General features: G+C 45.7%; 1 protein-coding gene across 1 annotated transcript in view; it reads right to left on the minus strand.

Annotated features, from left to right (window-relative positions):
* The window catches only part of LOC8034211 (acid phosphatase type 7), a 46,055-nt gene extending 38,089 nt beyond the window's left edge, over positions 1-7,966 (minus strand). The window contains exon 1 of the mRNA XM_029995674.2: positions 7,796-7,966. Within this exon, the coding sequence (XP_029851534.2) occupies positions 7,796-7,922 (127 nt within the window). The 5' untranslated portion in view covers positions 7,923-7,966. The remainder of the gene's footprint in view (positions 1-7,795) is intronic.
* Between the last annotated feature and the right edge of the window lie 5,663 nt (positions 7,967-13,629).

Below are 13,629 nucleotides of genomic sequence, written 5' to 3' on the forward strand. Positions count from 1 at the left end.
GCAATACGGAGTGCCTCCAGAAGACGTCCCTGGATGTGCCAGCCTCAAAGATATAAAAGAACAAACAAATTCACGTAAATAAATGAGCAAAGACGATGTCACACAGCGCGGAATGTTCCACCGCTTACCTCGTTCTGCTTCTGATTATTGCGCTGAAGCGCGTGCTTTAGCCGCCCCATCGCACATAGCTGGTACTCTCGCTGCGTGCACGGGAATGGTTTCAGAAGCGGGATCCCGTCCGCTGGAAGTTCTTGATTCGGATCGTCGGAGGCATCTGAAGGGTCTTGATCGGAGACTGGACTTGACGCGCCGTTATGTGCACTGCCACTTGTTTTCTGGGGGGCATCATTCATATCCTCACACGTACCTTGATCCGAGCAGTAGTACGATTCAACGTGTGAATCGTTATGGCCTTTAAAAAGGTCCTCGAGCCGTGACTGAATACGACGGCGTTTTCGGCGATCACCGACTTTTCATAGGGGCGACTTGAACGACTCATCCAATCGCAGCACTTACACTGCATGCAGACTCGAAAAAAAATCACGGCTACATAGCAGCCTGCCTCGTAGACCTGTAGACGTGACGGCCGGTGCTAGTGACTGGCTTTCGGAAAAAGCTGGACCGGGTCCCAGAGCTGTTCTCTCTGGGCCAATTCGAAGAACAGAAAATTCAGTGAAATATTTTGGGAACGACTGAGAAAATAGGGAGTTTTAGTAGACCGTGTTTCCCGCTCCGCTAGCCCTCCGCTACGAAAAAACCGCCACTGCGCCTGCGCGCCGATGGCCTTGGCTGTAGAGTTCCGGGTAGCGGAGGGGCTTAGCGGAGCGGGAAACACGGTCTACTAAAACTCGCTAATACGTGCACCCGGAACTTACGCTTGTCAATTGTTCGTCGTCACTATCTTCCCCCCTTTTCTTTCGCCCTCTTCTTGCCGAGTTTCCCGACGCATCGCATGGGGCTCTATGAAGATGCAACTGGCATCTCCTCTGCCTACCTTTCCCCCTCTCTCTCGCGCCGTGCCGGCTGGTTTTTTTTTGTTTTCTTTTCTTCCTTTTACTTTTTTTGCTTTTTTTTTTTTGTCAAGTAAGTGCGGACTGGACTTGAACGCTTTTTGGACCGTCATCTGAGCCATTCAGGGGTTGGCATCATGAACAGGGTTGCCAGGTTGGGCTACGTGAACATTTGGCGCTTCAGTCCCTTAACCCTGGTAAGTTTGCGACAGCGAACAAATTCCTCTTCTTTTTGCGCGCCTTGTGCAATTGACTACCTCCGAATGCAAGCATGTGCTGTTTTTCCTCCATCTCAACAAGTGACAGCACCTGTTCTGCGCATTCTTTAGGTTGTCTTTCTGACGTCGTCCGTGACGTCGTCCCACTACAGTGGAAGGTATGTTGTCATGCGCTTGTACAAGCGTTTCACGAAGTTCGGCGAACGTGCAAGGGACGCCATTTCTGGGAGATTTTATGGATAAAAATGTATTATGTGTCTTTTCTGCTCAAAATAAACGTTTTAAATGATAAGTTTTTTTGGCTACTTTTGGGCTATTTTTCTGGATCGACATTTGGCTATTTTTGGGCTATATCACGCAGATGTTTGGCGGGTTGGAGGTCAAACACCTGGCAACCCTGATCATGAATATCAATTTCCACAAACCGTTGACAGTATCTACCGGATTTCGTCATTGCCGGGCATTTTATTTATTTTTTTTTAGTCAACTCCAAAAATGCGCAAGTGTGGAGTGAATTTGTGCTCTGATATAGTGTGTGCTGGCATGCGATTTTCGTTTGGGTACGTCACCAGTGGCAACGAAAGCCAGATCTGTACTGACAGTCACGTGACAAGACTTTGCGCCCCGATTTACCGAAAGCGCTAAGGCACTGGAAGTTGGTGTTGTGTATGAACTGTGATGTTGATGCGAATTTTTCGGTTGTGCGCAGGTGAGCATGGGTTACAAAATACGAAGAGAAATTGACGAACATTAAAACAACCTCAGGAGGTCGCGGAGCAGTATGGATGCTCCTAGGAAAGGATGCAGGCCTGAAATCACCTGGAGAGGGGATAGTGTAGCTGCACCCCTGAGGCGCGTGCCAGGGCCTAGGACCCGTGAAAGACGACAACGCGCGTGCGAACTGGAAGAATGGCACAATTCGATCCGTTCTAAACGCCATGGGCTTCGTAATAATATTTTAAACAAACCAAAATTATAACAATCACATCTAAAAGGAATGATATTCCCAACATGCTTTCATATTATTTTTTTTCTTCCGTGTACATTGAGTTTTGTAAATTCCCTCCCTGGCGTCATGAACGTGCCATTAATAGCATTTTGAAATACGTAAATTAATGTATAAATATTTAACTTTCTCAACCTCTCAAAAATTAAGTTTTGTTTGCGACTCTTGAGCACTGCCACCTTGACCAGTGATTCTGCGGCTGGAGATGAAGCTGGAAAATCTAAAAACGTCGAACAAAACGTGAATGGTCGACGTTGCCAGCACGTCTTGCATGACGTTTACGACATTTAGGTGTGAACGCAACGTCGCTGAAACGTCACTGACGGGGCAATAATGTAATGTCCCACCCTGGACTTTATTTTAACTTCGAAGAAACGTGAGTGTTCGACGTTGCTAAAACGTCTTGTATTGACGTCGTGGCGACGATGACAACGTTAAAGTTGAAACGTGACGTCGCCAGCACGTCACGGACAGGACGATAATGGAACGTCATTTATGAACTTCAGTTCAACATCAAAGAAATGTGAGCGTTGGACGTTGTGAGAACGTCGTGCATCGACGTCGTCGGAGCGTTGACGACGTTTTGGTTGAAATACAACGTCGTCACAACGTCACTGATTGGACTCTAATGGAACGTTATATAAGGACGTCACCTCAACATAAAAAAAACGTGATTGAAGTCATGCGGGACGTCACGGACGTTCGGGACCATTTCTCGACGTTTTCAGGACGTTTTGTGCTGCCTGGGAGATTTCGACGAATCGCTCGAAGCTCGAGCTTATGAACTTTCAACAATACAGCGGTTATGATAACTCTCAGAAAGAGCCTCTTCTGCGACTCTCTGTGCATAAACGGCATAGTTTTTTTTTGTTTTTTTTATGATGTGAAGTTGTTATGCAACGTCACTGAATCAACTCGGACGGAGAACTGGCAATTAGTGCTGCTGCAGCGCGCTGAGCTCCGGCATCAACCCCCGCAGCTTAACACGTATCGTTCGAAGCGACACCTTTCAACATGCTGAGGCTGCGCTCTGAACTGGTGAGAACTGCTATTGCCAAGGCGCGCAGCAGCGTCCAGAAAAGATGGCTCTTCGAACCATGGGTTCCCATCCCAGCTTTTAGGGGAAACACGTTTCCGGAGATTGCCCACTGAGATAATATGGGGAGCCTACGAAATCTCCAACTCGAAGCGTTTTTTTTTTTTTTTTTTTTTTAACACGATGTTTAAGAAAATATTTACTGACTAGTGATTTTAAAAAAAAAAGTGGACGCGTTCACGGCGCTCCGCGGGGGAGATCTGTTTTATGTATTGAATATATTGTTTCTCGCAGTAAAAACAAACTTATTCTTTAAAGGGACGATGCAACAATTTTTGTACTTTGCGCAAATACCGCTTAGAACGTTTCCCTGACGTTAATGACCTATGAAACATGCGTTCGTTTTTCACCCCACGCAATAGGAGTTCCTGAAAAAAATTAAAGAAAAACGAGCAGCGTTCACTCCCTCAACTCGCAGCCAGAAGAAGCGGCCACGTGATCTGGAGCCGATTATATGCCGCCAGTGTTGATCATAGCCGCGCGCTGGGGTTGGCAAAGCAGAGGACACGCGCTGAGTTTAAGACATTGTTATGGCTCGGCTACAGTCGTCGTTGCAGCGATTGGACACGGGCCACTACCCGAATGCTTCTCGAGCTAGTAATTATCACGAGCCTGAATCGAGCGCTCACGCAATTCTTGGGCCCAATCTCCGCATTCAAATATCGCCATTTGGGTGTACTTTAATCCCAACTTTACGTTATCAAATTTTGCATTGTCACCGCAGCTCCGTCATAAAGTTTTACGGAAGAGAGACTGAAAGGAAAGGTGCGCTTTAATCGTTGGAATTCCACCGCAACGAAGACGCTTCTTGGTCAGTGGCGTTGCGTTTGAGTATTCTTAGAGACCACCAGCGCCAGTAAGATGTTGTAAAGGAAGAAACGTTCCCACCAAATATTGTTGCACAGCCCCTTTAAAAGATTATAAATTTGTTTTTAGTTTGTATTAGTATTGGTAAATAGTTCTTAAAAATAAATAACTAACTGCATTTTTTATGGCATTTTAGTGTTGAAGTTTGTCAACAACGGTCAAGAAGACTAACTTCGTCGAATTTCGTCAAAAGTCCACAAGTTCGCCAAACTCACGGTCTGAAGTCGAACCTGAGACTCGACAAAAAGTGCGCGATATCTCATATCTATAACGCCATTTACTGCAAAGTGATAGGTGCAGCGAGCAAGTGATGCACCGTTATCTGTTTCCAAGGGCTGCTAATTTTAGTGCTCTGCCGTCACTAATTTGCAAAGGTCACACGATGCCTCGTTCATTTCTGCACATGGCGCGACTTGCCAAAAAAGCATAAACTTGTCAAGGGGCTTTCAACTGTAGTCGCTCCGCTCATGCATTATACAAAAAAGAAGGGTTTTCCAAGGAGCGAAAGTATTCAGGAAAGCTGGTTAGGAAACGTCATAATCTATGCTTTGAGACAAGGCGAAATCAAAAAACGGAAAGTTCCGTCTTGACTGTTGTTTTTCCTTCTCTCGGAATTTAGGTTATGAAGGGTTTTCCTGTAGATATGATGCCATAATTATCTGCTGACATGCCTCACGCATCTTCTTACCATGTATCCTTTGTGCATATGCGTGCTTCGAACACGTTTCCAGATAATTACAGCGGAGCTGTTCAGGGCTAGTTTCCCCAGTTTCGTGTCCGTCACCAAATAAATGTCGACACAAAACTCTGAACAGTTCCCGCCATCTATGAGCGACGGCGGTAACCAGACAACTGGCATTCCGATTGTCTGGTCGCCGCCGTCACTCAAAGATGGCGGCAACCTTTCCACCCTTTTCACTCTGGTTTTCACCAGAACGGAAAGGCTGAATTTATCCAGGCGTCCCCCTAGAAGTTGCCCCCGAAGAAAACGTGTCTTCTAGGCGTCGTTTTCGGAGTCGTCTGAGAAGTCGTAATTGGGGTGGTTCTAGAAGTTGTCCTCGAGGTCGTCCCAGGCGTCTTCCCTGAGGTCATCCTAGGCGTCGTCCTCGAGGTGTCGTCCTCGAGGTCGTCCTACAAGTCGTCCATGAGGTCATCCTAGACGTCGTCCTCTAGCCGCCGTCCTTGAGGTCGTCCAAGGAGTTGTCCTTGAGGTCGTCCCACCAGAGCACAGCTTCGCTGGTCTTCCTCTTCATCAAAATAAAAAAAAAAAACTGAAAGTTTTTTTGTTTAATTAATCTGATAGCCTTGGGCAGTGCCTCGGGCAGTGTCTGCGGCAGTGTTGAGGTGTTCGCACCCAGGAATGGGAATGATTAGGGAACTATGGTGCACTTTCGCGACGACGAAATTGAATGGAATGTCGCCAGAATTGAATGGGAATGGAAATCGCCCGGAATTGAAGGAGCTCGGTTCTTATACGAACTGTGTCGATATTCAGCCAGAGTCTACGGGCTGCTGGCGCAAAGCTATCGCATGGTCAGTGTTGCCCTTAAAAGAGCATCATTAAAACGATGGTAACTGGCGCATTGATTGTTTCACTGGCTCATCTTTCTCGGAGAATGAAAGTAACGCGCCCCTATGAAACATACAAAACTGAACAGCTGCGAACGTACACGAGCAGGATGTCATTCCTCGCTCCGCGGGGCGCGACAAAGCGACTGGTGTAACCATGTGTGATTTGCATGCAGTTTTTAATATACGTAACGAGCATGCTGGCTTAAGTATTCATTTAGAGGAAAAAATAAAATGGGAAGCGGACGGATAATGCCCGTGTGCGTTTAGTCCTCTTCCCGTTTTATTCTTTCCACTAGATGAATAGGTTTTGTCCCAGCAGATGTTCAAATGTTCGCGTAGTGAAAATAAAGAATTGAATTGAATACTGTCCATTCGCCAGAATTGTACAACAAATTTAAAAGTATACGTTTTATGGCAGGTACCATAATATGTTCCATTAGTCTCTCGTACTGGCACCGTAGCGATTGCACTTTGTCAGGCATTTTGTGTGCTTGCAGGAATGCACGAACATTTGGAATAGGTGTACGCGGAGTCGCTTCGAACAGCTTACTAGATGTGGTGTTGTACAGGAGCTCAAAGCCTAGGGCAAGATAGATCCTTGTTTTAAGCACGAACAAGAAATTTTTAGGGCCTTATCAAACAAAGAACACGCTGATTGTGTATCTGGAGAGTGTACAAGGTCCATTTGCGCAGAACATGTGTGTTTCTAATTTTCGGCGACAGCTGCGAGCTAGTTACGCTTGATTGCGCGATTGATATTTGCAGTGACGCCAAGTACCACGAAGAGCTTTGTGCAATTATATCGCTCGGCTTGGTAAAATGAGTGCACTGAGGAAGCATTTGACGTACTTTTGGAGTCACTGCAATTAATGACATCAACTTTATGTTGACTTTTCCGGCAACACATCCTAGCTGTCAAAAGCCATTTTTTTTCAAGTTTAGAAACTATAAAAATTGAATGGAAATGTTCCTCCTCCATTCCAGGAGTGGAAATGGTCCCGGTGGCCTTCATTCTAATGTGTTGAAATGAATGGGATTATCAGAAGGTTTGATTCCCCGAATCAGTGCTTAAAGTCAAGGTGGTTTCGGGGATCTCAGACACCCCACGGATTCTGACGGGGGTTTTATAACCCTTTGAGAAGTTGATCCAACCGTCGCAGCCCTAGCGGAGAAGTTAAAAACTAAACCGAGGGCCAGCCCTAGGGCTGGGCGACATTGTCGATCCCCCAGTGCACCATCGAAGGGAAGGCGCCGCCGCGCCCACCTTTTGGATTTTGTTTTTAGCTTTTGTGTTCTTGGAATGTGGTTTTCGCCACACAAAACGATCTTGTTGGACCACCACCCATATGTTTACAAAACGTGATGTCGTACCTATACTCCGGGTACCCCTAAGCTGAGACTAGAGCCAAAGCTTCAAGCGCGAGCTTGCCCGCGCTCCTGGCTCTGAGACGTGCATTTCTGGCGCGAGTGCTCGTTCTACAGATGAACGTTTCAAAGCAGAGACCTTGCGCTCTCGTGCTTCTGGCATTGGCTGCTGTCTCAGCTTAACGGCGAAAAAAGTACACTAGATAGGGGCGTATAAACACAAAAAAGGTGGGGGGGGGGGGGGGTCGCATTGGCCGGAGTTCACCCAGGGCACTTGATGATGTAGGGCCGGCCCTGACGAAACCCATGGGTGCAACGTGAATTATTAGGGCGTGCTTTTTGTAGCGCTCGGCTGACGTAGCTGAACGCTTTGTGAGTGTTTCAACGCATCTGTGCATGTTCTTATGCCCGGGGAGGGGTGGGGGCAGTTAGTTCTTATTGGGGCACAACAAAGACCCCTGCCACCGGTAGAATACTTTAAGCATTGCCTGAAAAAAAGTTGGAATAAATTTGGTGTGACGATTCCGCAACACTGGCCTGCAGTCTGTTTTGGCATTATATAAGTAATCCGACCGCGGCTTTAGAGTCCAGCACTGGCTTGGACAACGTGCTTGGAGGGGCAAATAGAAGCCACGGGAGAGCAGCACCCAGTGGCACTCACCCAAGTGGAGCACGGCATCGAGTTGACCGCCCTGGGTTTCGCTCTTAAGCGCTGGAAGCGACTGGGCGTTGACGGTGCCTAGGTCTCCGTACACAGCCAATGTGAGCGAGTCCCCGACTCGGGGCATCTTGAACGTGAACTCGGGGCTCCAGCTCTCCGCACTTCCGCAGCGATAGCCTAAAAAAGTCGCCTGTCTTAGACACTCCGTGAAACGCAATGCAGTATCTCTACCACTTTAAAGTGGCTTTAACGAGAGCCACTTAGCAGAGATTTATTTCCCGCTATATTTATCAGGAAGATTGTAACGTCATGACACTTGAGAGTGTGGCAATTGATATCACGTCACACTTTCGCGAAACATTACACTGAAGCACCACGTCACACGACGACGCTATGCGACCTGTGTCACGTGGCGTAAATTTTTACGCTACATATTACAAGTAAATTGACGTCCCTTGACGTCATGGCATCACGTGACAGCACGACTTGAAATTGTGGAGCCAATATGACCTCTATATATAGCGTAGCACAGTACTTCTCGCGGTACAATGATTTCCCAGCTACATTTACCGGGTTATTGATATCGTAAGATGTCAGATCGTGTGATATTTTTACTTCTTGTGACTTGACATTGTGACGTTATGCGGTTCGACCAGCGCAAACAACCAATGCCCGTGGGGTCTACAGGTATGGCTAAAAAAGAGGAATGCGAACAAGAACACACACAGGCTCCTCCTCTGCCTCCTTTGCTTGCAAGTACGCTATGCGACAATGTTAACACGAACAAATCGGCACTTTTTTGTATTATAGTCCGAAATCTTAATGGTGGGCACCAAATATCACCACTCAGGTTAGCGCCCGAAATGAACACTTTCCACTGAACTAGAAATCTTGAAATTTTTTTTAATTGTGAGTCCGTCTCGCCCACTCATTGCTTGATATCGGCGCCACTTGATACCTTTTATTGATATACAAATATCTAGTATAAAGTATCTAGTATATGGTATAAAGTATGTGGTATAAATCTGATATAAAGTTAGAGAACTATAACAATCAATATTCTAAGATACAATTTTCAACTTTTTTACCAAAAGAATAGCTGGTGAAGAACGCTTATCGGGTAAGCAAATTATAAAAAACCGAGACAAAACTAATTTTTAAATATAATGGTAACCGTAACCGCCACTCCACCGCTATTATTTTCGGTTTGAATCCCTGCTAAGGAGGCAACGTTGTCTGAAGTTTCGTCCTTTGGAGCAAAGCCACTATAATGGACACTGATGTGATGGCAATGAAAGTAATGTAATCTTATATTCACTCAAGAAGTTTCGCTTTGGAGACAAAACAGGGGTGTAGCACGATTTCCCCGCGTGCACAATCCCTTTCGCAGAAGCCCCGCGTCATTAGCCCCGCATTTCGAAAAACCCCGCGTTCAATTACCCCGTCCCGTATTGCCCCTGTGCCATAAGTCTCGTTTTCACTGCCCCCGTTGCACCCTCTTTGCGCTTCAACCATCACTTTTCCATGTCTTAACCTAAACTGTTGAGGGTCTACAGAGGCTATTTTAAGTTAAATAAACAGCAATATTATGTTAACTTGAACCGCTAAAATCTTGTAATGACGTACTGTGGCCAATTGCATAAAACTGGATAAACAGCGATAAACTCCGCGGTCATAGGGGCATACTAAGATGCAGAACTATAGACTTTATCTACCTATATGAAAATAAATATATTTTAGAGCGACGTACGACCTGCACTGGTGCTTAATTATAGATACATGATAAGCGTGGCGCCATGAGCTGCAGGTTTAGAGTTTTGACAGAATCAACTTCGTCGGAGCTGCGAGCTCGCGCGTGCTTCAGAGTTGACAAAAGCTTTAGTTCAATGCTTACAAAATCTGTGACTTTAAATAAATATTTTGACATTGACTGATATTTTCTGTTTGTTCTAAATTCCAATGTCACAACACATGAATGTGTACAGCGTACGCCTGAAGGAGGGGAAGCGTTATCCAGTTATTCGTTGCTTGAGTTCCGGGAACAGCATGATTATGTTAGGCAAGCTGGAGTGCAGGGTTACTCTCTCTCTTAGTTAAAAGTAGAATGCTCCGCCATCACGCTGAAAACCGGGCCACTTGACACGGGGGATTCGCGTCATGGGCTTCTGAAACTGGGGGCTTTAGAAAGCGGGGCAAAAAGGCAGGTGTGTTTGCCGCGGCGCATTGGACACGGGGTTTTCGACATCGGGTGCTTTCGAGCACCACCCCAAAACAGTTCACCTTTTTGTTTTCTAAAATAATAACTCAAATATGCTTGCTTTTCGACGACGCAGGGCCGGGGTGGAGCGCAAATTCACGGGTTTTATTCCCGGGTTTCAGCTCGGCTCCTAAGTTTTGCACCGATGGATACTGCGTCGTCATGCGATATTCAGTGTTCTGTAAATCATGATTAGCTCCAGATTAGCTCTAATACGACGTGGACCGCATTTCGGGGGGTAATTAGAGCTTCCGTGACCAGATAGATCAGCGCGGTGCAGCTGAAATAGCCTTCAAAAACAAGTCCACTTTGCCGAAGCGGTGGAAACCCGGGGCTTCACGCCCGCCCCCACCCATTTTTATCTAGATGGGTATCGTAGTCGCGTAATCACTTCTTTATGGTGCATTATAAAGGGCCATGATTTCTTGTCGTACTCCATTGGCTGAAGTCCTCGTCGGTAGCGTGAATAAGCGTCGCCATATTTCAAAAGCGCACCGACTGCACGCTGTCTAAACACCGACGTCAATAATTTTGTGATAAATGGTTTATAATAGCGGAAACACTAGGCATGATCCTTAGACGAAATAACCTACCGCGGCATATAACATCTGTAGTAAATTGTTATAACGTCTATACCACATTTTTACGGAGAGCCCAAAATTCAGGCACATTTGAGTCTCAGTATACTTCTCGAAGAGTACACAAGAGATTCCCTTACTTACGGTACGTAACTCCATGCGTAAGGCCCCGGATGACGACTCGATGGATGTACATGCTCCGTTTCTTGGGGCCGCCATCGACAAAGCTCGAGGCGTAACCGCTTGCCTTCGCGCCCCTCGTCGAAACCCCGTACTCGACGGCGGACTCCTTGGTTTTGTCCAAGGTCACCCATGTCACCACCCGTTCAGTTTCGGTGGCTGCATCCGAATAGAATCTAATCAAGCGGGGTAAGCTGATCACCCTTAACAAAAAAAGAAAATAATATGATAGTCGTTATGCTTCTCTGACTGTAGCATTGGACGGCCGCGATGGCTATAAACATTAGCATCGATTTCTTTTTAACACAGTATATGTTAATACGCAAATTGGCATTAAAATAAAACCTAACTTTCCGGTGTAGAATATGTACAAATAGTATACACAGCATACAGGCCTACGAGGGACATTGCTAAATGTACCCCGGATGCATGTATGAGCTTCTGTCATGGATCAGAAGCTCACCAGACTAAACCTCAGTCGACAACAGATCACTGCATTTTTCACAGACCCAGATAAAAACTCACAACTTTTACTGGTTAACTTGGACCAACGTTACTAGAACCACTCAGTTGGGTGACCGCCATAGAGACTGCTCTAAAAAAAGTGGCCCCGATCTGTCATCGAGCACCGAGCTAAAGGCGAACACAACGCCGCCATTTCTCCCGCAGCGGCCACTCGAGGAACTGCACGTGACGTCAATTTTCGCTTTAATCGGCCATTTCGGCGCCGAAACAGATACAGCGGAAGAGGTTACAGAGGTGCCACCCCCGTCTCCCCAGCGGACGCGCCGCGTCTTGCTACCGAAGTTGAAATGCACCTAGGTCGGGACGCGCTACCTGAAAGCACCGCTGAGGCATGGTTATATAAAAGCAATATTAATTGTGCTGCAAAAGCTTGCAAACTAAAGATTTTAAAAACATCACGCGCCCTTCATTTTGTATTAAACTCCAATAATTTCATACAAAAAGAGCCTTTTCCGTTTGTTTTCACGCAAAAACATGCTTTGTAAAAACTCGAGGTGACCACAGTACAGACAAATGATAAATAATGGCGCTGTTGTCGTATTTAGCTCGGTCTCGGTGGACGCCAGCGGCCCAGGTTTCGACGGCGGGTTTCCCAACTGAGTGTTCTAGTAACGTCGGCTTGGACGAAAGCCTAAACGAATATCATTGTTTGTTTAACTACATGAGCTCAAATAATATAAGAACTGCACCCAAATGTACTTTCGTTAATGAAAAATATGTGACTAGCGCCAGGTTTTAGGTTGGTACTTGTAAAGAAGAATAAGTTCCAAAAGGATATTGTCATTGTGTACAATAAAATTCAAAAACAATATTCAAATCTTTGATGCTTACATAGTAAAAGGGCTATTTTTTTAGACATACTCTGTGAGAAAAAATACTTTTTAAATAAAAATGGTTATGGTGTACTCGTGGAGGAATGTGTGTTATTCGAGATAATATGGTAAGGGTGCAGGCGAGCTGGTGATTATTAACCATGTTGAAATAAACTGAGACTGGGGTAGAGAAGAAACATCAAAACGTAGAGGAGACAAAAAATAGACAAGACGACGTCTCAAACTCAGCAACCTCTTCCCGCCTCCTTATAGTATCAACCTCAAGGTCATCACCACCAACGAGAAGGATGAAGTGTATACAGTTCAAGCGCCACAGTATACACCGTATAATGTTGTTTTAGCGCGTCGACCTGTAAGGTTATCAACTTTCTTACATTGTGTAATGTAGACTGTGCGCTTGAACTGAAATAGACTTAGTCTTTTGTGTTGGTGGTGATGACCATGAGAATGAGACTATTAGGGAGGTGGACTAAATAAAGGAGTTAGCTGATTTTGAGACGTCGTCCTGTCTATTCTCTGTCTCTTCTACGTTTTGATGTTTCTACTCTGCCCCAGTCTCAAGTTGATTCAAGGTGGTGCATCATTTGTTCATTTAAAGCACTTTGTTCTTTGGTGTTTGCTCTGCCATCAAATAGAGCCCTTTTCCGAGTTCTTCTCAACGTCGCATAGTAGTCTTATATAGCTCACATATATACTTATTAGGAACAATGGGATCACCCTCATTACAACCTGTTAAACTGAATTTTATTCATATGTTTCAAATAACTTTTTTTTTCAAACTGCTGACGCGCACAACCCAACTCATTTTTCTCCAGGTGAGCTTTGCAGCCATTTTCTGAACGGACATAGAAAGTGGTGACTTTCTGTCGACTTCCGTTAAACGATGTGTGTGCGTGCCTTTATCTGGTGAGCTCTTGTCCGGGAATTTTACGTCCCGTAAGCTTTTTCCTGGTCACCTTATTAAAACGCCGATAGATGAATAGTCTAGACGGGGGTTAAATTTGGAACAGAGCGATTTCCAATCCCACTACACCGACTGAACGAAGCAGGGCAGATGCGTGGAGAAAACTAGCGCATTATTTATCAAGGCAAAATTCGCACTGGCTTACAAATTTTGACAAAAACGACGCAGAATGGGCTGAGCTCCATACAAATGAAACGTGTGCTCGCGCTAGCCCCACACATAACAGCCGGACCTCCCTATCCAATCACACACAGATAACGTGGGCTACCCTATGCTTGATATGTAAAGTAGGTTAGGATATTAGGCGTCCTCCGGTCTTTGTCAGCAAGATGAAGCTAATCCAGACTTTTAACGCATTCCGGCTGTACGCGCTTGTACATCTTGAACAGCAGCCAAATCCCCATTCGTGGTTGTTGTTTGTCAACGTTGAGTTCGTTGAGCGCAAAAGGATGGGATGCAGACAGAAAGAAACCAGGCAAAAATATGGGCTATCCAGT

Source organism: Ixodes scapularis, unplaced genomic scaffold (assembly GCF_016920785.2).
Source record: "Ixodes scapularis isolate PalLabHiFi unplaced genomic scaffold, ASM1692078v2 PGA_scaffold7__128_contigs__length_106722199, whole genome shotgun sequence".
NCBI lineage: Eukaryota > Metazoa > Arthropoda > Arachnida > Ixodida > Ixodidae > Ixodes > Ixodes scapularis.